At 42.4% G+C, this 22,775-nt stretch overlaps 2 protein-coding genes across 4 annotated transcripts in view; one reads left to right on the top strand and one right to left on the bottom strand.

The window, feature by feature from the left end:
• NAA35 (N-alpha-acetyltransferase 35, NatC auxiliary subunit) overlaps positions 1–19,634 on the bottom strand; it is a 28,449-nt gene extending 8,815 nt beyond the window's left edge. Inside the window, exons 1-16 of one of the 2 annotated variants that reach the window (XM_081880982.1) lie at positions 19,521–19,634; positions 18,347–18,479; positions 17,239–17,272; positions 15,459–15,573; positions 14,820–14,894; positions 13,372–13,539; positions 12,624–12,690; positions 12,003–12,046; positions 10,314–10,364; positions 9,846–9,929; positions 8,520–8,634; positions 6,945–7,123; positions 5,039–5,098; positions 4,847–4,953; positions 3,791–3,857; positions 1,315–1,413 (exon numbers count right to left, since the gene is read on the bottom strand). In XM_081880982.1, the coding sequence (XP_081737108.1) occupies positions 1,315–1,413; positions 3,791–3,857; positions 4,847–4,953; positions 5,039–5,098; positions 6,945–7,123; positions 8,520–8,634; positions 9,846–9,929; positions 10,314–10,364; positions 12,003–12,046; positions 12,624–12,690; positions 13,372–13,539; positions 14,820–14,894; positions 15,459–15,573; positions 17,239–17,272; positions 18,347–18,470 (1,389 nt within the window). In that variant the 5' untranslated portion in view covers positions 18,471–18,479; positions 19,521–19,634. Of the gene's footprint in view, positions 1–1,314; positions 1,414–3,790; positions 3,858–4,846; positions 4,954–5,038; positions 5,099–6,944; positions 7,124–8,519; positions 8,635–9,845; positions 9,930–10,313; positions 10,365–12,002; positions 12,047–12,623; positions 12,691–13,371; positions 13,540–14,819; positions 14,895–15,458; positions 15,574–17,238; positions 17,273–18,346; positions 18,480–19,348; positions 19,374–19,520 lie in introns of those variants that run through there. The other variant, XM_081880983.1, reaches the window with a different exon arrangement.
• Positions 19,635–19,860: 226 nt separating this feature from the next.
• The window catches only part of AGTPBP1 (ATP/GTP binding carboxypeptidase 1), a 65,507-nt gene continuing 62,592 nt past the window's right edge, over positions 19,861–22,775 (top strand). For both annotated transcript variants that reach the window (XM_081880933.1, XM_081880931.1), the window contains exon 1: positions 19,861–19,944. The gene's annotated coding sequence lies outside the window, so the exon portion shown is untranslated. The remainder of the gene's footprint in view (positions 19,945–22,775) is intronic.

The following is a 22,775-nucleotide window of genomic DNA, read 5'->3' as shown; positions in this document are numbered from 1 at the left end:
GACATTTCTTAACCACTATAATCAACATTTCCCCACTGTGGAATGCTTTTCCTTTCACTAATCCCAGTGCATATTCTCTACTTTAATACACCTGTGTACTGTCAAAACAAAACAAATTCCTTCCAGTAGCACCTTAAAGACCAACTAAGTCAGTTCTTGGTATGAGCTTTCGTGTGCATGCACACTTCTTCAGATACACTGAAACAGAAGTTTCCAGACCCTTCTATATAGTGAGAAGGTGGGGAGGGGTATTACTCAGAAGGGTGGTGGGAATGGGTGATTGGCAGATAGCTGTGATGAGCCTGTTGACGACTCTTAATGACTGCAATAGGTCTTACAGGAAAAAGCAAAGGGTGAAAAGGTGAAAAATGGCTTTGTCATGTATAATGAGATAAGAATCCAAGGTCTTTGTTCAGACCAGGTTTCTCCATGGTTTTAAGTTTGGTGATAAGTTGTAATTCAGCAGCTTCTCTTTCCAGTCTATTTCTGAAATTCCTTTGTAGTAAAACAGCTACTTTGAGATCTTGTATAGAACTTATCACCAAACTTAAAACCATGGAGAAACCTGGTCTGAACAAAGACCTTGGATTCTTATTTCATTATACATGACAAAGCCATTTTTCACCTTTTCACCCTTTGCTTTTTCCTGTAAGACCTATTGCAGTCATTAAGAGTCGTCAACAGGCTCATCACAGCTATCTGCCAATCACCCATTCCCACCACCCTTCTGAGTAATACCCCTCCCCACCTTCTCACTATATAGAAGGGTCTGGAAACTTCTGTTTCAGTGTATCTGAAGAAGTGTGCATGCACACGAAAGCTCATACCAAGAACTGACTTAGTTGGTCTTTAAGGTGCTACTGGAAGGAATTTGTTTTGTTTTGACTATGGCAGACCAACACGGCTACCTATCTGTAACTGAACCTGTGTACTGTGTTATGCCACATCATTTTAAGGAGATAAAGCACTTGTCAATAAAACATAGTATGGCCATGCGTAAAGAAAAAAATATTTCTCCCCAAAGTTAAAGGTAAATATTCCTCGACAATGAAATTTGGATTAAATTTAAATGCTTTTTGAAACAGCAGGGAGAGTGCAACAAAGCAAGCCTGCAAATGGGGTCTTGGAGGCATGAGGAAGGAATAGCAGCAGCAGTTAGCTTGGCCATTAGAAACTCTGTCCAAGGTTCTAATGCTGACTGCACAGCTTACACATTTGACAGTTACAAGAGCTGTTGTGGGGGAAGGATAGAAAACACAAAGCACTGTTCATGATCTTATGCTCTGTACAGTATTGTGTCTCCCTTTGAATTACCTCATCTTGCAAAGTAGCAAATTCCTCAAGAATATGGCCAAGTTTATCTCTCTGACGAGCCCTATTGTGCCCATGAATCTGAATCAAACTACAGAATGGCTGGAAAAAAAGAAAGTCTGGTGAATTTTTAGACTTGTACTTCATTTTCACACCCTAGACTTTATTTGCATTACACATCATAAGGCTGTTCCTTAAGTTAACTAGAGGTAGCCTGACACTTTGTTGTGCCCGTCTTGGCCCTTTTGAAACACCACCAAAGGAAACCTGGCTGAGTTCTTGGCTCAATTGCAGTGCTGACTTAAGCCAGTCAGGGCGCTATTTATCTGAGTCTATGTGCTGGTTGCACAACACAGGGCCAAACACATCCTGCATATTGTTAAAACAAACAGGTATAGAAAGATGCCACTCATTTCAAAGACGATGCTTTAGATGCCACTGGATACACTTGGTACAACTTCTGCATGTGTCTAGCAAAGAAACCACAGGGATAAAAAGTAGGATTTGGCAGAAACTTTTTCTTTTTCTCTGATAGGTCCATGATTAGCTGTTGGGAGGTTCACCAAAGACAGTATGAGATGAGGGGATCAGTGATTTAGAGTCTGAGCCAGTTGTGACCTTTGTGAACATGGCTTGGGCAGAAAGGTCTGCCAGGCTGGAGAGAGGTAGCTGCAATAGATATTGCTACTAGTGACATCTTGATTAAGCAATAGATATTGCTACTAGTGACATCTTGATTAAGGTGGGTGCCAGTTTTTTATCCCCCTCTGCCTGATATTTAACTTCACTGTTTCAGTAGAATGATGCAGTAACAAAATAAAAGCTTGCTACCAGTGCCTTATTATGGTAAAAGCTGGAGGCTCAACATTTGGGTTAGGATTGCTCTTCAGCATGCAGACTATGGAAACCTCTGCTTAGATCTCTCCAAGCCTTTTAAAACGTTAACATTCTATCCATCATCGAACATGGACAAAGCTTGCTTCTAAAGGTTGATCTCACCCCAATACCTCTTTCTTCTAATCCTCGGTGGGGCAGGAATAGCAAGGGTCCCAGTGCCCTTAGCAGGCATTAAGGGACGGTCTGTAAAAAGGGAGAAGGAGCCTTCAGAAGGATGAGGAGTCAGACCTCTTTCTTTTCTATTTATTGGGGGTGGAGGAAGAGTAGGCGATAATGTTCTGAACATTTCCTAAGTATTTTAAGGTCTCCATCACAGAGATCTCTGCACCCTTAAGAGTTCTGCTTCATAGACACTATATTTTCCCATAGAACCTTGCATTTTTTTGGGGGGGGGTGTGCTAAAGCCTGATCAGGTGCCTGAGGACCCAATGAGATGCTGCTTGTAGGGGAAGCACCCAACTGAGGTAGGTCTGTTTTACACAAAAACAAGCTGAGGTGACTTAGAATGCCCATCCAAACTATCTCTGTACTTTATCTTTTGCTGCCTCAACTGCTTCATCCAAGCTTGCAAAGTGCAAGTAACTTCAATCCCTACAGGCAGATAAACTGAAGGAACTCGAGGAAGAGGAGAGTAATCTGTGCTGGGGGCAGGCGACACTTGCTACTCAATCACAGCTACAGTAAAATCCAGAATTTCTCCATTTACTTCTGCCATGGGGACAAAAACCAAAACTTACTGAAACCATAACTTCAGGCTGGGCTTCCTCCTTTCCCAAGGAGTTATATTATAGATCATGGTCCTCACGCAGATGTTTTTCTCCCTCTGTCATAATATCAACCCCCAGTGTCACAGAAGGGATTCAGGAATGACCAGGGAAGTACAGTAGTATCTTGGCTTACGTTACCCTCGGATAACGTAAACTTCGGGTTGCGAAAGCGTCAAACCTGGAAGTGTGCGTGCATGCGCAGAAGTGGTCCCTCCGATTGCAGAAACCTCGAGATCTGACTGGAGCTCCAGAATGGATCCCATCCGCAATCGGAGGTACCACTGTACTTCTTTACACAGCGCATAGGCTATGGGATTCCCTATGACAAGATGCAGCAACGACTACCAACTTGGAAAGTTTTAAAAGGGGACTAGGACAATGCATGGCACTTAATGCCATCAAAAGCTACTGGTCATGGTAGTCGTGTACTACCTCTCGGAGCAGAAGCAGGCTGCACCCAAATGCCAATGGCTGGGGAATGCAAGCAAAAGAGTAGTTCTGCCCTCCTGTTTGTGGGCTCCTCATAAGCATCTGGTTGGCCACTGTAGGAACAGAATGATGGACTAGATCAGTGTTTCCCAACCTTGTGCCTCCAGCTGTTTTTGAACTACAACTCCCATCATTCCTGACTAGCAAGACCAGTGGCAAGGGATGATGGGAATTGCAGTCCAAAAACAGCTGGAGGCACAAGGTTGGGAAACACTGGACTAGATGAACATTTGATCCAACAGTCCTCTTTTTACATGAAAATATACCATCTTTTATACTTAATGTGCATAAGTGTTTAAATATTCTGTAATGCCATCAATACTCACTCGAACACAGTGCGTGACGAAGGAGTCAATGTAGTCCTTAGCCTGGTGGTTATTATATAGACAACATCTAAGAGAGAAGGGACAAAATTGTTCTAAGTGAAAATCCTGCAGTGTTGTAAAATCAAGGGGTTGGCTAACCATCCTGAATATGGCTGTGCCATATTGATCTCAGAAATGTTTCTAAGGGGATGTGTAAACCAAAAGCATTGAAAACTAGTGAGAGATTGTGTTCATTAGGGACTCTGTTCTTATGAAGTAGCTGATAGTATAAAAAGCTGCATGATCCTGAATGGGAAAATAATCAAACTTATTTTAGGTTCTAAGTGTTCCTTGCAGATTTACATCTCACATTTTTGTGTTCCTCTTTAAAAGTTTGGCATCACATGGGAACAACTGTAGTCATGCTGGACTGTCTGATGAGGAAGATAAATATCACCTCCTTTTGGCCTACTTACAGACATTCAAGGAGAGGCAAATGATTCGCCATTATTCTGTTAGGAGATTCAGAACTTACAGGGTTAAACAGTTCTGAGTGACGTCTCACATTCTGAGGCGTGGCATGTTCGCAGAGGGGAGTGTTTTCTCTGTGTTCTTTTTCCTTTCGTTTTTGCGGCGAGGCAGCAAGATGTGCGCTCTGTCGCCGGGTTGATTTATAATGTTTTTCTACACGATTAAAGACTGTTAGAGATAAGCAAGAACACTTGCGTGCAGTCTGATTTATTACACACACACACAGCAACAGTTTTCTGCCGCTGCGACAACTCTGCTACAGGAAGCTGATGGAGAGCTTGCCAAGGGAGCCCAGTGAGGCGCAGGGAGGCGTGTGGACTCCATCCAACAGCCACATATTCATGTACAAAGTTACAATGCAGTAGAAGGTAGCATCTAAGTCCCATTCTGGTATCACAGCCTGCAAATAATTGCCTTTTACAGACCCCAAAGCATGAACAATTTTCATTTAACTGAATCTAGTCAGATGCTGTAAGATTTTGTTAAATAATGAGACATGAGGTAAACATGCATATAATAATATCAAAACTAGATTTTGTTACTCACTTAGGTGAAAGTACTGGAGGACTGACAAAAGATCGCAGGGCATCTTTCACCATATCTTGCATGAGATGAGTACCAAATACCTTTTTGTTATCCACAAGAAAAGTAGTCTGCAACAAACAGTAAGTTTGTTACTTCACACAGTGACTTCACATACCTAAAACGTATTTTCTGTATACGTCATTTTCTACTTGCCTGTAACAATGATCTTGAAAGAACGCAAGGTGACTGTTCACTAAATTCACAGAAAAAATCCTAATTTATAAACAGAATTTGAGAAAAATTATGATTAGCATAACACAAAGATTTACACCTTGAAGAAATAAAATTCAGCTTTGCAGTGAACATATGAATCCATTAGAAAGGACTCTCTATAATAACCTCCTAAATGCCTATAATTTGATTTGTTTGTCTACTCCTTGATCACTTTGCTGATGTAGATACCATTAAAATGTTGAAAGGGAGAGGGTATTGGTTCTCTAAGACATAGTGAGAGAGTTGGGTGAGTTTTACTATCTCCATTTGGTATGGAGAAATTTTTGGCAGATAGAATGAAAAGAAAAAGAAAAACTTCCCTGAGTTCTGCATTAACTATAGGGTTGTAGCCAGCAGTGGCATGAAGTGGAAGCACTTCTGCCTGTGCAAGACTGGACACCCAGTTTGTTGGAGGAACTGGACATAGAGAAAGGGCTTAATTTCCTTCATGAGCACAAATCACCCCATGTATGAGATAAGCCAACAGGTGCAAGGTCAGCCAAGCCAGTTGCTATGACAATGGCCCAGTGCCAGAGTCAGCTCACTGTGTCTGGGCTCTTGTGCTGTCCTACTGTGTCAGGGTCAACCATGAGAAGTGAGGTGGAGTCTGTGTTAAATCTTTAATTGCTGGAGCAACATAAATACTTTGAACTTGTATATATTTGTATCTGCAAATACCTGAAGGAGCATCTTCACCCCCATCGTTCAGCCCAGACACTGAGGTCCAGCTCTGAGGGCCTTCTGGTGGTTCCCTCATTGCGAGAAGTGAGGTTACAGGGAACCAGACAGAGGGCCTTCTCGGTAGTGGCACCCGCCCTGTGGAACGCCCTCCCATCAGATGTCAAGGAAATAAGCAGCTATCCTATTTTTAAAAGACATCTGAAGGCAGCCCTGTTTAGGGAAGTTTTTAATATTTAACGCTGTATTGTTTTTAACACTCGATTGGGAGCTGCTCAGAGTGGCTGGGGAGACTCAGCCAGATGGATGGGGTATAAATAATAAATTTATTATTAATTATTATTATTATTATCATCATCATCACCACCACTACTCCTACTAGCTGTGTGAATATACAGTGGACGCTCAGGTTGTGAACGAGATCCATGCGGGATGCACGTTCGCAACCCGCAGCATTCGCAACCCGCAACAGCGTGTCTGTGCACGAATGGATTGCGCTTCAGCGCAATTTAGCACTTCTGCACATGTGCGACCACCAAAACCTGGAAGTAACCCATTCCGGTACTTCCACGTTTCGGTGGTCTGTAACCTGAAAAAATGCAACCTGAAGCGTCTTTAACCCGAGGTATGACTGTATCAGTGTTCAAAACTATATTACTGAAGCCTTATCCTCTGCAGCTGTAAACTATTTTGGACCTTAAGCTACTTCTGTATGATGACTGGCACTGAGGGCAACTTCCATTGCATGGACATCTCACCTCAGATTCCCAACATCGTTGTCACAGATCCTCCCTACATACTACAGCCGCACTCCCTGCACCCCTTGAAAAGCTGCTGCTGAGGTTTGTGGGGGGATTTGTATAACAAATATAACGAGGTGGACTGCCATGGGTGGTGGTGGGGATATCAGCAAAAACTTGCATTCTGTGAGTAGAAATGCTTATGTCTGCCTCCACCGAATACACCCCAGTTTTCACACCAAGATTCTTTCCCTAGTTTTCACCTAAGTTTTATATTCTAAGTTTCCTCTATGTTTATTCCATATGTGAAACAACAAAAAGTAAAATCAAAGAAAAAGTATGCAGATATTTGTGCACAAGTCCCAGGAGCTATTCAAGTAACATTCTCTTATGTCCCTATGAACAAAAAGCTAACAGTTGATACTTACCAGTATGCAGTGCAAATTAGTTAAATTGACAACTTCACAGACAGTTTTTATTCGGTCTATAAGTTTTGAAAAATAGTTGACCATTTCTTCCCTTTTAATAATTTTTGCATATCGAGGAAATGTTGGAGGAAGCAATCTCTGATTAACAAGGGGTTCAAAACCCATCATAATAGGGTGATCTATTAAAAAACAACAACAACAAATGTTCAATTACTATTCTTAATCCCAACTAAGCGCTGTATCATGCACTAGTTACTTCATCGGGGGGGGGGAATTAGGGTGGGGGGAAAACAAGGCATTCAAAATATTAAGCAATTTCATCTTGTCAATTAAGCAATTTAAAATGAATATTAGAAAAATAATATGCTCAAGGTAATTTAGACTTGTTAGTGGCATTGTAATTGCTATTATGCATTATGCTTATTTGTACTGTTGTATTTAGACAGATTCTTTTTTTGCAAACTGCTTTGAGAAGTAGTGTACCTGCAAAAACCCCAGTATATAAATAAGTGACTATGATTTATGACTCTGCATTTTTCCTTCTCAGAAGGGACACCATTTTATGTGTATTAATGTATACTTTACTTTGTGCGGATGACGCTCAGAGCTACATGCAATGTGACTGGATTTGCTTGAGTTTTTAAGAGGGCCATAGCCCACTATGACTCATCAGTCGGCTGTTCTGAGAAACAACCTTGTACCGATTCACACGTATCAAATCACAGCTAGTGAACTGTTATCAATGACAGCCAGATGATTGCTTTTTCACAGCACCTATGCAAATCTCTGACTGTATCATGGGAAGTGTATGCCATCAAGCATGGTATAGCATCATTCAATAACATCCAGAGGGCAAATGAGGTAAAAGATTGTTGCCAAGTTGGCCTACACCCACGAAAGCTCTGCCACACCCCACCTGTGTGCAGAGGGCAAGCATCTGGTGTGGGGCAGTTTAAAACCTGGTTCAGCAGACGGGGTGTTTGTACCGCAAATCAGTGGTGCCTGAAAAGCCCCTTTCAAACTGCTGAGCAAAATAGTGTTTTGAAAGGAGTTTCTGAAGAAAAGCAATATAGATCACCTGACATCCTTGCGCCAACAGGTGATTGATTGAGGGACAGCTCTGGCACACTTGGCCCACAAGAGGTGGGAGAGATAACAATCTGACCCACTGGGCTAAAAAGCTTCCACAACCTTGCACTAGAATAACCTCCCTAATGACATGTGAACTAGCTCCTCCTTCTTCTTGAAATAGCTCCAATGCCCATTTATTTAGAGTGGCTTTTGGAGATTTACAAGATGGGAAGCTGCCTGAATGATTCTTAATCCACAGAATTTTGCAAACTTTTACATTCTGTGGACAAGAGTTCTGCATCTGTGAACAAGACTGCATTAGCTGAACAACCACATATTATGAGGAACGTTCAATAAAAATATCTATGTCTAGAATAACTAGGAGGTAAAGTAACAGATCAAGACAAAAGATCAACCTAGATGTGCGTAGCAACAGGTCACTGAGTGGTTTTATACCTTAAGAGAGAACAAAGGCAGAGAACACTTCTGAAGATAACTGCTTACCTCCTTTGGTTGTGTCATTCTGAGCCTGAATGCCATGGTGTAATGAATTGTGAATAGCAGAAAGCAAGTCAGCTGCCTGAGTCATCAACTTCTGAGCTTCTGCAACTGCACTAGTCTTAAAAAAGCAATTTGAAAATCTCTGTGAATGACACTAATAATAATAATATTTTTTTATTTATACACCGCCCTCCCCAGCCAAGGCCGGGCTCAGAGCGGCTTACAAGCAATAATAAAAACAAGAAGAATGATTACAAACTTAAAAACAAAAATAAAATACAACATTAAAATAATGGAACATTAAAATATTAAAATGTAGCCTCATCGCAGGAGAAGGAAAAAAAAAGAAAAAAAAAAAAAAGAAAAAGAGAGAGAGAGAGGGAGGGAGGGAATCAAATTGGCTCCAAGCCAAAGGCCAGGCGGAACAACTCTGTCTTACAGGCCCTGCGGAAAGAAATCAGATCCTGCAGGGCCCTGGTCTCATGAGGCAGAGCGTTCCACCAGGCCGGAGCCAGAGTTGAAAAGGCCCTGGCTCTGGTTGAAGCCAATCTAACTTCCTTAGGGCCCGGGATCACTAGGGTGTTGCTATTTATGGACCTTGAGGCTCTCCGTGGGGCATACCGGGAGAGGCGGTCCCGTAGGTACGAGGGTCCTAGGCCGTGAAGGGCTTTAAAGGTCAAAAGCAGCACCTTAAATCTGACCCTGTACTCCACCGGGAGCCAGTGCAGCTTGAAAAGCACTGGGTAAATATGCTCCCATGGCAGAGACCCCGTGAGGAGCCTCGCTGCAGCATTCTGTACCCGCTGGAGTTTCTGGGACAGCTTCAAGGGCAGCCCCGCGTAGAGCGAATTACAGTAGTCAAGCCTGGAGATGACCGTCGCATGGATCACTGTGGCCAATAAATCACTAGGCAATAAAAGAACACCAGTATTTCAAGAGCAATGGATAAATGTCTACCATATGGTCCAGTAACAAAGCAATAAAATTATGCAACAAAAATGTTATATATAAGTGTAAAGGTTTATCTCTAAAGCTATGCTTCTGTTTTATACATGCTGCAATTGATAGCTATGAGCCATGTAATCAGTAGAAAGTAACCCTACAGGCTTCATTAGTGTGGCATAAAACGGCTACTGGGACACATGAAGGGCAGATCCTGCCCCTCAAGATGCTCGTAAGCAGGACATGAAGACAGAAGCCTCCTGCCCAGCACAACCATTCTGTGGCCCCAGCATCTTTATTCAACCATAGGGGGCCACTGAAAAGCGAGGTTTCACATACCCAACTGCCTTTAACACTTGAAGCAGCAATACTCTGTAGCAATCATACCTCTTTTTTGGTAAAAGCTATTAATACAGTCAGTAATACTCGGGTGAACTTCACTCTGCTGAATACTGCAAAGCACTGTTGATGCTATAGGGAGGAAAAAATCAATCCCAAAATTAATGATTTCCAAATTTCCAGAAAAATAACCTTTAGATGAAATACTACAAGCACATTTACTACTCATATATACAAAAGTTGTTTTTCCAAAAACTATCGTTTTGCTGGGACTTTATTACTGATAAGATTAAATTATTGCATCTTATGTGATTAATGTATATTTAGATACTAGATAATCTGGTGCATACTTCAAGCCCATTTAAAAAAATAATAATAAACAACCATGTGATTGGTCTTTTTGCATAATTCCTTGTAGTTTCTTGAGAAATATTTTCTTTTAGAGCATATTCTAGGTCACTAGAAGTTGCTCAAGTAACCTTTTTACAATCTGTAATAGCATGCAACCATCCTTACTTCAAGTTCTACTTCTGGATCTCTCTCTTCCCCTTGTCGACTTCGAGTGCTCTACAATCACACACATTAGAAACAATTTAATTAGATATTAAGTGAAGTACAAATTTCACTTTTCAGATTCTGCTGATTCTATCTATACACACTGCTTAGAAATTTTGGATTAAGTAGTTTATAAAGTTTATAAAGAAATGGGAATGCCTGATCACCTCATCTGTCTCCTGAGAAATCTCTATGTGGGACAAGAAGCTACAGTTAGAACTGGATATGGAACAACTGACTGGTTCAAAATTGGGAAAGGAGTACGACAAGGCTGTATATTGTCTCCCTGCTTATTTAACTTATATGCAGAATTCATCACGCGAAAGGCTGGGCTGGGTGAATCCCAAGATGAAATTAAGATTGCCGGAAGAAATATCAACAACCTCAGATATGCAGATGACATAACCTTGATGGCAGAAAGTGAGGAGGAATTAAAGAACCTGTTAATGAGGGTGAAAGAGGAGAGCGCAAAATATGGTCTGAAGCCCAACTTCAAAAAAACTAAGATCATGGCCACTGGGCCCATCACCTCCTGGCAAATAGAAGGGGAAGAAATGGAGGCAGTGAGAGATTTTACTTTCTTGGGCTCCATGATCACTGCAGATGATGACAGCAGTCACGAAATTAAAAGAGGCCTGCTCCTTGGAAGAAAGGCAATGGCAAACCTAGACAGCATCTTAAAAAGCAGAGACATCACCTTGCGAACAAAGGTCCGTATAGTTAAAGCCATGGTTTTCCCGGTAGTGATGTATGGAAGTGAGAGCTGGACCATAAAGAAGGCTGATCGCCGAAGAATTGATGCTTTTGAATTATGGTGCTGGAGGAGACTCTTGAGAGTCCCATGGACTGCAAGAAGATCAAACGCATCCAATCTTAAGGAAATTAGCCCTGAGTGCTCACTGGAAGGACAGATCATGAAGCTGAGGCTCCAATACTTTGGCCACCTCATGAGAAGAGAAGACTCCCTGGAAAAGACCCTGATGTTGGGAAAGATTGAGGGCACAAGGAGAAGGGGACGACAGAGGACGAGATGGTTGGACAGTGTTCTTGAAGCTACAAACATGAGTCTGACCAAACTGCGGGAGGCAGTGGAAGACAGGAGTGCCTGGCGTGCTCTGGTCCATGGGGTCACGAAGAGTCGGACACAACTAAACGACTAAACAACAACAACAGTTTATAAAGTCTTCCATTACCCATCCCTCCCTAGTAATCTGTTTAGATGAGAGAACTCTATGTCCTCATTCACTAAGACAAGTCATAAGATAAAGATTGGTTCAGACAACACAATAAGCAAAACAATGGCTTAGATCAGCAAAACAGCCATGAAGCAGCGAAGCCACCATGATCTCCTTCCCAGTTGCTCGTACATGTGAACTTGGCCTCTATTTATAAATACTGCCTAGTGTCAGAACCTAAGACACGTTTTGTTATGACAGAATTTATGAAGAGCCACCAGATTGTTACACCATATTGCAGATCTACTAAGAGTCAGCAACCAAAGCTTGAAGTTTGTGATTCTGTGTTTTATATTAGCTGCATTTGATTGTACTCTTTACCACTTTTGGGCTATATTTAGCTTGCATTAACTGTGCTACAAATTTCTATATAAAATTAAAAATTGAGGGGGGGGGGGGAATGAAAGAAATATACCTTAACTCGCCGTTGCATGTCATCCTCAACATCCTTCAACATACCTGGAAAAATGTAATTCAGTTTAGAAGCATAAATGCCACTTGGCAGACTCCTTTGTGTATCTAAGTAAATATTTCCATGCTACATGTAAGTCATTCTAACGAAATCAGGGAGGGGGTACCTGTGTCCCTCCAGATGGTGAAGCACAACTTTGATCACCCCCCACTATTAAGAATGATGGCTAGAGTTGCAACCTAACAACATCTGGAAGGTCATAGGTTCCTTAGCCCTTAAAATCTTTTCAGAACCCTAAAATCTATTATTTTGATTTGCCTTCACTAATTTAATGACAGCATTCTTATTCTGAAGGTATTGTATTTCAAATAATCCAAACCAAGATCGGACATAATGGCAAGCTTGGCTTTGATAAGACATTTGGAGGACCATTTCAATACAGCTAATTTCTTGACTGTACAGTCTGTGCATAATGACTGAGCATTAGTACTTGTGTCAAAGTTCAATGGAGCTCAATGGAACTGGATCCTAGGTAACTGTGCATAGGACTAGAATCTTATCCTTTAAAACCTATGAAGCACAACTTTCTTCCCAGAAAAAGGACCGAATTGTTTCAGCTCTTACCTGTAACGCGAAGATCTGTCACACTATTCGCCATTTTAAATCCATACGTCATAGACTGAAAATCTTCCTAAACACAAAAAAGATAAATTAAGTGCTATAATCAAGGTGTATCTACCAACAACAACAGCTTCCTTCACAACCTTATGCACAAAGCACTGAAAATCCGGCTCTAGTTTTAGGTGGAAGCTATGCCTACAGATAATTTCAGTAGATTGCTTTAAAAAATGCAAGATGTGTAAAATGAAATATAAAATGTTAAAATCATCATTCCATCAAAGTACTAGGGAACAAAAATAACTATTCTAGGCTGTATATAATTTCCTGGAATAATAATATAAAAGATGTATAGGCAGTCTAGTGTCATTCCAGATGTTCTGGACTACAGACTCTAGCATGGCTAATGGTCAGGGATGCTGGGGCTTGGAGTCCATAACATCTGGAAGGCATCATGTTGCCTATCATTGACATAGTGTTACAAAAACACTGCTGCCCAGGAAGCTGTTTCCCACACAATTTTTAATGATAATTTCATTGTTATTCTTTTTGTAAACCACAATGAGATTTAAAAAACCAATTGAAAGGTATATAATTTTTTATGAAATAAAGAATTATTAAATAAAGAACTAGTTATGATTTTAAAACCAGAAGCTACAATTGGAAGACAGCAGCAAACTAAAAAAAGTTGTACAAGGCAAGTTGTATTTACTAATAATGGGTAGGAGAAATCATCAGCTGAACAATGACTTACCTCTTCAAATACTGCAGCTTTGTTTACTTTTTCTCTAGCAATATCACAGATTTTGAGGATCCCCAGAGCAAATGCCTTCATGGCAGGATCTTCTATAAAGTCTGGATTATGAATATAAAGGCAAGTGAATACTGTCTGTGCCAAAGAATGGCCTTCCAACCATGTAATCTGAAAAAGAAATCAAGCTTACAGAATGAAAAGGGCAGGAGACCAATTTTGTTACTCAATTCATATTTTTTTCACTAAAGAGTAACTGAATATTTAACTTCAATTCCACGATCCAAAAGAGGTGGGAAAATGTTCATTTGAATATTGCCTACTCCATTCTACAGACCGCATGAAAAAACAAAGATGCTCTGATTTATGTCATTAATGTGTTTTACATCCATTATACTTCAGTGAACAAATATTGGGCACCAAATAGGTTCTATAAAGTAGTAATGCTCATGGACACAATCTGGAAACCTAGGCAAAGTCATAAGAAGGTAGGGAGTAGAAACTTCATGCACAAATGTACTTTGAGTGGCAACGTAAGAGGTGCTACAGCAAGTGGCATTAATTCTTAAGGACTTCAGGCCCAATGACCTTCCAACTTGCTCTACCACATTTTCACCAGGTATAAAACTCCACAATAAGCTGGGACTTAAAGCAGAAGCCCCGTCAGAGCTGCTATCAGAAAACTGCAATCCAAAGGAAGTCAGATACAATGACCTTCCACTTGCTCTTTCACATATGAAACATATAAAACAGCACACTAAGCTTGGCCCAACAATGGAAGCACTACCATGTCCTACAGGAAAGCTAGACATCAGTCAGGATCTGTGCAGGGGATGTTTATTCAGGACTAGTGCAGCTGCAAGATTGTCACTACTGTTATCAGGGCACTTGTATGTAGGAGGCTGTGGCATGGCAGACAGACCAGGGCCAAATAGGTCAGATCTCCAAACACAGCCTTATTCACTCCAAGAGCATCAGTAAGGGCTGCAATCTACCTGGAATTCACCTTCCCTCCAAAGGATGCACTAGCATAGTGGGTGATGCATGGCTGGTTTTCCTGGATTTTACCCAATGTTAGTTTACATTCATAAATTTATTTCTGCAAAGGAAACAAAATCTGGGAGGATGAAATGTAATACTGTACATTTTTCATTTTGTCAGAAGTTTGATTATGCAAACTGAGCCATGTTTTTAAAATTATTTGTTCAGAGGAAATATACCATAGCTCTAATCTGGACCCTAAGTGCACTCCTATACATGTTTACTCAGAAGTAATCCCACCCACATTAATAGAAATCTAGTAGTTGTGTTTAGAACTGCATCTCCAGAAACTCCATAGAGTTAAAATTGATAAGCTGTTCAAACTAGTAACTTGACTGGGAACTTCTATCAAAACACTCCTGGAGTACTGTTACTCATACTAATCAAACATAAAAACATAATATTCTTACCAAGCAGCAAAAACAAGTGTCCATGATCCCTATCAACTCAGGTAATGATAAATCTTTAATTTTAATGGTACCATCCTAAAAAAGAGAGAGTGCGCACATGAATTTCCATCATTGGCAAATTAAATTTCATCAGCCTACTGAATAAAAGCACCTGTATGGGGGCAGGGAGGCAAAAGTGATGTGCACAAATGGAAGTGAGACTCTAGAAGCAGTGTGCAGCTTTCTGCTGAGTTTGTAGTGCTGTATGATAGAACAAGAGTCATGTATGGAACTCCATACAGTCCTCTCTGCCTTCTCCCTTAGAACCTCTCCTCCATGCATAGTTTTATTGTAATGGTTGTATGTTTTAATACATCATCAACACACACACACAGAGTGAGTTGATGTTTAATTGTTTTTAAATTATTGCTTCCCATCCCCTATGTTTTACACTGTATCTATTTTAGTACTAAGCTGCCTTTAGACCCTGTTGAAGAAAAAGGCGGAATATAATAGTGGAACAGAGCTGTTCTACACTCACGTAGATCTGAAATTACACACTGCTTTAAATTTGAAGTTTAGCATATTAGAGTTCATTAAATGATGATAATCATTTTCATGAATCACCAAGCAGCTGACAAAAACACAAAGTGTGCCAACCTTGATAGCTTGTTCAAAGTTAAGAACTTTTCGATTAACTTGGTTTCCAATCATACCAGCATCCATCTTGGGATCCATCATTTCAATAGCAGACATTGCTTCAAAAAGACCAAAACTAAGGAGAGCAACACAAACAGAAAAGAAAACCTAAGCTGGAACTAATCAATTCATATATAAAGCAAAAGTTGTTTCAAAGCATAACTGCCAAATACTGTGAAATAAAATCAAAGAGTTTATGCAATGTATTCATATCATGCAACTCGTGAGTAGTTACCTTAAATTAAGTGAATAGTAACATGCCCTAGTAAGATGCAGAACGTATATATGAAGTCTTTAAAAACATTTTAAAGGAAGGAATTGGGAGATTCAACACACTGAAAAGCAAAATACCAGCTAAATGCAGAATTAATGAAGCAGTAAGATTATTCATTACTATGGATATACCTTAGCAGTTCAATCCTATTCATGACTACACAGAAGTAAGTTTCACTGTGACACTGGCAAGTGTGCTTCCCTGATACAGGGATTAGGAATTTGTTGCCCAACAGATGTTGTCAGACTCCAGCTCCCAACAACCTCAAGAGTACAGCAAATGGTCAGAGATTATGGAAACCGTAGTCTAGCAATATCTGGAGGGCCACAGAGGTTTCTTATCACTGATGTAAAGGAATTAGCATTCTCAGGGAGGAGACTGCATCTGTGTCTACAGATGTCAGAGTTTACATTGAAATCAAATCTGCTAATGGACTTAGGCATTCCATGCATGCATAAAATACATATATTATGGACTGAGATTACTGTGAATGTCATATCCACAGTGAAAAAAAATGGAGTGAAAAAATTTAACAAATATAGAGCATGAGTTTAATTCTTTTCCATAATCTGAATGATTATAATCTTCATCTACTTTTACAAAGCTTTTACAAATGTATGTTATGTGCCCAAGCTTTCTAAGGTTTCAAAGCTTTAAGAAATTGAGGACTTAACTAAGCAGCATAATTAACAATTATGAAAGATGCCAGTTAAAACAGTTCCAGAGATTAATATTCTACCTATAGTTATTTCTGACTAAGCGTGTTTGTGGCTGAGGCATAAGAATCTGGTTTATCTAGGAACCGTATACCCCAGTCCTAAACAGCTTTTTTTCCTGAGCAGGTTATTATTAGCTGCAAGTATGACTATACCATATTTATGGTAAAACCTCAGCGCCTAGGACTTGCCGATCACGTGGTCGGCGGTTCGAATCCCTGCGGCGGGGTGAGCTCCCGTCGTTCGGTCCCAGCTCCTGCCCACCTAGCAGTTCGAAAGCACCCTTAAGTGCAAGTAGATAAATAGGTACCGCTTTATAGCGGGAAGGTAAACGGCGTTTCCGTGTGCTGCTCTGGTGCTGGTTCGCCAGAGCAGCTTTGTCACGCTGGCCACGTGACCCGGAAGTGTCTGCGGACAGCGCTGGCTCCCGGCCTCTAGAGTGAGATGAGTGCACAACCCTAGAGTCTGTCAAGACTGGCCCGTATGGGCAGGGGTACCTTTACTTTAAGTCCTCCCAAGCTCAACAAGTAAGTGTGCATAATGCTGAAGCTCTAGGTTGCTTTAAACAGTTTTCAGATTGATAGCATAAAACAATGTTAATTAATGTTCTTTAACTAGCTAACAGATTTGTCAAGAGCACATGATTAAGAGTAAGCACCACAAAAATCAGTAGATGACACTTCTATGTGTTTGTTTCAGACTAAGATGCGAGAAAAACATTATGAGAACTTGTTTTTAATGGTTCACTCACAGTTTGTCATGAAGCAACTCGCCCAACTTCAATTCTACAAGGAAATTAAAAAAGAACAACTCAAAAACGTTACATAACTACTCACAAAAACTATTATATATAATAAAAATGAAAAATAAACTGGATTGGTTTTGACATAATGCTCAGCTCCAGTTTAGTATTAAAACATCAAGCTTAACTTTCCCCAACCTTGGCTCATACATTCTCTATACTTTGTGAGCAACAGATAGGTAGCCGTGTTGGTCTGCCATGGTCAAAACAAAATAAAAAAATTCCTTCCAGTAGCACCTTAAAGACCAACTGAGTTAGTTCTAGGTATGAGCTTTCGTGTGCATGCACACTTCTTCAGATACACTGAAACAGAAGTCACCGGACCTTTCTCACTATATAGAAAGGTCCGGTGACTTCTGTTTCAGTGTATCTGAAGAAGTGTGCATGCACACGAAAGCTCATACCTAGAACTAACTCAGTTGGTCTTTAAGGTGCTACTGGAAGGAATTTTTTTATTTTGTTTGTGAGCAACATGAGGCTTACATTTATATACTGTCCTTTACCAAAGCTTGTTGCATAATCTGAATTTACATGGTTGATCTTCATATGGTTAGTGGAAACAAACCAAGTTCAAAACATAAGTTTCAATCCTGGCTTATTTTCACTAAGCATAGTTTAGGATTTGGAAGACATACTATACTGCAGTTAATCTAAAAGAGAAGTAGAATCTTCTGATTGTTTCCTTAAACAATTGTTTAAGGAATTTCCTTAAACAATCAGAAGCTGGCAAAAACCAGCTGTTGCCACTAATTAAAGTGGATTGTTGGCACATAAGGTGGGAGAGTGATGGAGGGAATGGGATGGGAAGGGTCCAAGTCAAGTCCACAACTCTCCATAACTCTCTTCTAAGTTTCCGCCTGGCATGCCTCCCCATCAAAGCAGCGACAGGCAGCAGAGTTCATGCGACAAAGACTCCACCTTTTTTTTTTAATATTACAACGACAATATCTTTCAGTTACAGAGATTGTATCATATCTGCCCTCTAGACGTTTTGAGGGCATAGCATCGACTTGTGCAAAGAGAAAAACTTTTTTTTTGGGGGGGGGGCGTTATTTACCTCTACAGCAGTCCTCAAAGTCTTGGGTGATATCTATCCAGCTCGTGTTACTCTTTCCCATCTTCTCAGGTATATTGAGCTCCCATCCCGAATCATCATCTTCTACTGAAGCCTTCATAACCATGATCTTAACCTGCAAGGATATTTTTTTTTGGGGGGGGGGGGACGGACACAGGAAAAAAAAAGAAGGGAGCATTCAAACCTGGTCCTGCGGAACCGGGGAGAGGAGTGGAAGGGCTTTACTTGAAAAGGGGCCTAACTGTGCTCACTGAGAAGGGGCCTAACTGGTGACTGGGGGCGGCCGCCGAGACCACATAACACCGGTCTTGAAAGACCTACATTGGCTCCCAGTACGTTTCCGAGCACAATTCAAAGTGCTGGTGCTGACCTTTAAAGCCCTAAACGGCCTCGGCCCAATATACCTGAAGGAGCGTCTCCACCCCCATCGTTCTGCCCGGACACTGAGGTCCAGCGCCGAGGGCGTTCTGGCGGTTCCCTCACTGCGAGAGGCCAAGTTACAGGGAACCAGGCAGAGGGCCTTCTCGGTAGTGGCACCCGCCTTGTGGAACGCCCTCCCATCAGATGTCAAAGCGATAAATAACTACCTGACATTCAGAAGACATCTTAAGGCAGCCCTGTTCAGGGAAGTTTTTAATCTGTGATATTTTAGTGTATTTTTGGTTTTTATGGAAGCCGCCCAGAGTGGCTGGGGAAACCCAGCCAGATGGGCGGGGTACAAATAATAAATAATAATAATAATAATAATAATTATTATTATTATTATTATTATTATTATTATTATTATTATTATTATTATTATTATTTGTCCTGTCACTGCGGTTTTCTAGGAGGTTTTAAGACTATCATTGGGGGGGGGGCGAAAGCCAGTTTTAAAACCTGGCCGTGACGTGTTAATTGCTGACACCCACCCCTCCACCGACCAAGGCGGCTGGAGGAGAGACGCCTCGGCAGCCTCAGTCCTGAGGCGGGGCCTCTTCCCACCTGCTCCGCCGGGCGGCGGAATGAGGCTCCCCGGCCCCGAAACGGCCACTTCCCTGTCCCGCCTCGGACCGTAACGGCTGAAAAGGGAAAGCGGGGGGGGGGGCGGCGGAGGAGGCGGCCGACCTTCTCCCCTCCCCTCCCCTCCCCTCCCCCCCCTCCGCGGCTGCCTCACCTGAGTCGCTCGCCTCGCGCAGCGCAGCCGAAGGAACCCGCTCTCCCCTCCCACTCTCAGGCGCGGACCAGAAAGAGAACGCCCAAGCGCCGGCCGCGCCTGCTGCGCACGCGCAGGACCAACACATTCCCCCTCCTCGTTATGCGCGCGCACCTGGCTCCCCCACCCCCACCCCTTCCCCCGCAACGGATGCAGATGTCGCGCCCGTACTTCCTTTTCGCCATAGAGATAAGAAAGCAGAAACTCTTCCCGGAGACTGGGAGCGGGACTTCCGGGTCGCTTCCTTCGGCGGGGTGGGGGGGGGAGGCAGCCGCTCCTGGAAAAGCGGTTGGAGGAAAGCGGGGCTGGGGGGTCCCGACTGAGGGCAATGCAGGGCGGGCTCCCCTCAGGGATCGCCCCGGGCTTGTTCCTGGCGCTCTGGCAGGTGAGTGGCGTGCGCGAGAATGGCGTCTGGCTCCTGAGGCGGGGAGGCTTTTTTGGGGGGGGGGGAGTCTCGAGGGCGACCTTAATGGAGGGCGGACCAGGGCGATGGATGAAGTGCGGTCCTATGGCCGGGGGGGGGGGCAGGAAGCTGAGAAAGGTTGGGAGTGAGGTCAAACCTGATGGCAAAGATACCCCGCTCCTCACTGCAAAATCAATTCCTGCGTCGGCTCCTAATGCTCCCCCTGTGCGTAAGCAACGCAGCCATGCGACTAGAACTGAAGATCTCATCCTTAGAAACTTGTCTGTGGAAGCAAGTCTTCAATTATTGGTTATCATGGTGGCATAGATTACCAAACCACTACCTTGTCCAATGCTTATGGCGAGATGAATTCTCTAGCCTTTGGACTAGTAGAATTCATGCCAAACTCCTGAGTTATGGAATCTCTCCTTCAGATTCCCTAAAACTAGACCAAATTACTGCTCAAAGACTGATCCGCCAAAGACTGGATGACATCGATCTACAGCGAAATTATATGCTGGGGGGAGGTGTTTGTTCGCCCCAGAACATTGGTATCCCTTTAACTTACTGCGTTCCATCATACCTCTCCTCCCTTTCGACTAGTTACAGATAGGTAGCCGTGTTGGTCTGCCATAGTCAAAACAAAACAAATTCCTTCCAGTAGCACCTTAAAGACCAACTAAGTCAGTTCTTGGTATGAGCTTTCGTGTGCATGCACACTTCTTCAGATACACTGCTTCCAGTATCTGAAGAAGTGTGCATGCACACGAAAGCTCATACCAAGAACTGACTTAGTTGGTCTTTAAGGTGCTACTGGAAGGAATTTGTTTTGTTCTCCCTTTCGACTGTTGCCCATAGACTGGCCTTCACCAAAGCGAGGTTCAACGTTTTTCCCTCCAATGTCTTGAGACATAGATTCTCAAAGGGCCAAGCCCCCGCCACGTGCGAATGTGATAAGGAGACGCCAGAGTCGCTCCAGCACATCATGTTCACTTGCCCCCTGTTCAATGTGCCACGGGCAAATTTGTTGGGATCAATCATACAGAAACTAGAGGGTACCCCACCAAAATTCCACCTTGCTCAAATCTTGCAGGATAAGGATACTCATACGACCCTGAATGTGGCTAGGTTCCTGGTCGCTGTCCTTACCCAAAAGCGACGCCAAGGAGCACTACAAGCTAACTAAGGCGTAGTATGCTATTCTATTTTATAGTATTTTATTGTTATAGTGGTGTTTTAGCGGCTGTTTTTTTTCCCATGTGCACAAGCTGTTATTTATGTGTTGTTTTTACCTGTATGGGCCTATGGCCGTAATAAATATTGTTGTTGTTGTTGATACCCCGCTCCTCCTGACGGTGCAGCCGAGGCTCCAGCTCTCGTCCTTTTTTAAAAAATAATATATTTATTAAGTTTTCCATTTTATAATATTAAATACATCCTTATGAAACTCTTTCGTTATTTGCTCATACGAGCTAAGACTTCCCTCCATTCGGCCTCATAATTCCAGATTCAATGTTTGTAATTTTTGTTATGATTCGGCATTGAAAATAAAAAAATCCCCCCCCCAAAAAAAATCCAATTTTTTTTTTTTCCAGATTCAGGTAGGTAGCCGTGTTGGTCGGACGCAGTAGAATATATATATTCTAAATCCTTTAGAAACTAAATCCTTCGAAGACAGAGGTCCTCTGGCTGGGTCGGGATGGCATGGGGATGAGGGACCAACTCCCTTCTCTTGCGGGGGCCCAATTAGTGCCATTGCCTTCCGTTAAGAGTTTGGGTGTAATCCTTGACGCCTCCCTTTCCATGGAGGCGCAGGTTACAGCAACAGCCAAGGCGACATTTTTCCACCTTCGCCGCATCAAGCAGTTGGTCCCTTACCTTTCCCGCCCTGACCTGGCCACAGTGATCCATGCGACGGTCATCTCCAGGCTTGACTACTGTATTTCGCTCTATGCGGGGCTGCCCCTGAAGCTGTCCCAGAAACTCCAGCGGGTGCAGAATGCTGCAGCGAGGCTCCTCACGGGGTCTCTGCCATGGGAGCATATTCACCCAGTGCTTTTCAAGCTGCACTGGCTCCCGGTGGAGTACAGGGTCAGATTTAAGGTGCTGCTTTTGACCTTTAAAGCCCTTCACGGCCTAGGACCCTCGTACCTACGGGACCACCTCTCCCGGTATGCCCCACGGACAGCCTCAAGGTCCATAAATAGCAACACCCTAGTGGTCCCGGGCCCTAAGGAAGTTAGATTGGCTTCAACCAGAGCCAGGGCCTTTTCAACTCTGGCTCCAGCTTGGTGGAACGCTCTGCCTCATGAGACCAGGGCCCTGCAGGATCTGATTTCTTTTCGCAGGGCCTGTAAGACAGAGTTGTTCCGCCTGGCCTTTGGCTTGGAGCTAATTTGATTCCCTCCCTCCCTCTCTTTCTTTTTTCTTCTCCTCCTGCGATGAGGCTACATTTTAATATTTTAATGTTCCATTATTTTAATGTTGTATTTAATTTTTGTTTTTAAGTTGTAATCATTCATCTTGTTTTTATTATTGCTTGTAAGCCGCTCTGAGCCCGGCCTTGGCTGGGGAGGGCGGGGTATAAATAAAAAATTATTATTATTATTATTATTATTATTATTATTATTATTATTATTATTGTGTGTGTGTGTGTGTCCCCGTGTCCAGTAGCACCTTAGAGACCAGCTAAGTTTGTTCTTGGTATGAGCTTTTGTGTGCATGCACATTTCTACAGTGTGCATGAAGTTTGCATGCACATGAAAGCTCATACCAAGAACAATCCTAGCTGGTCTCTAAGGTGCTACTGGAAT

This window comes from Podarcis erhardii (genome assembly GCF_964252035.2).
Source record: "Podarcis erhardii genome assembly, chromosome: 11".
Taxonomy (NCBI): Eukaryota; Metazoa; Chordata; class Lepidosauria; order Squamata; family Lacertidae; genus Podarcis; species Podarcis erhardii.
The sequence above is the reverse complement of the archived record's forward strand: the minus strand, read 5'-3'. Positions and strand labels throughout refer to the sequence as shown.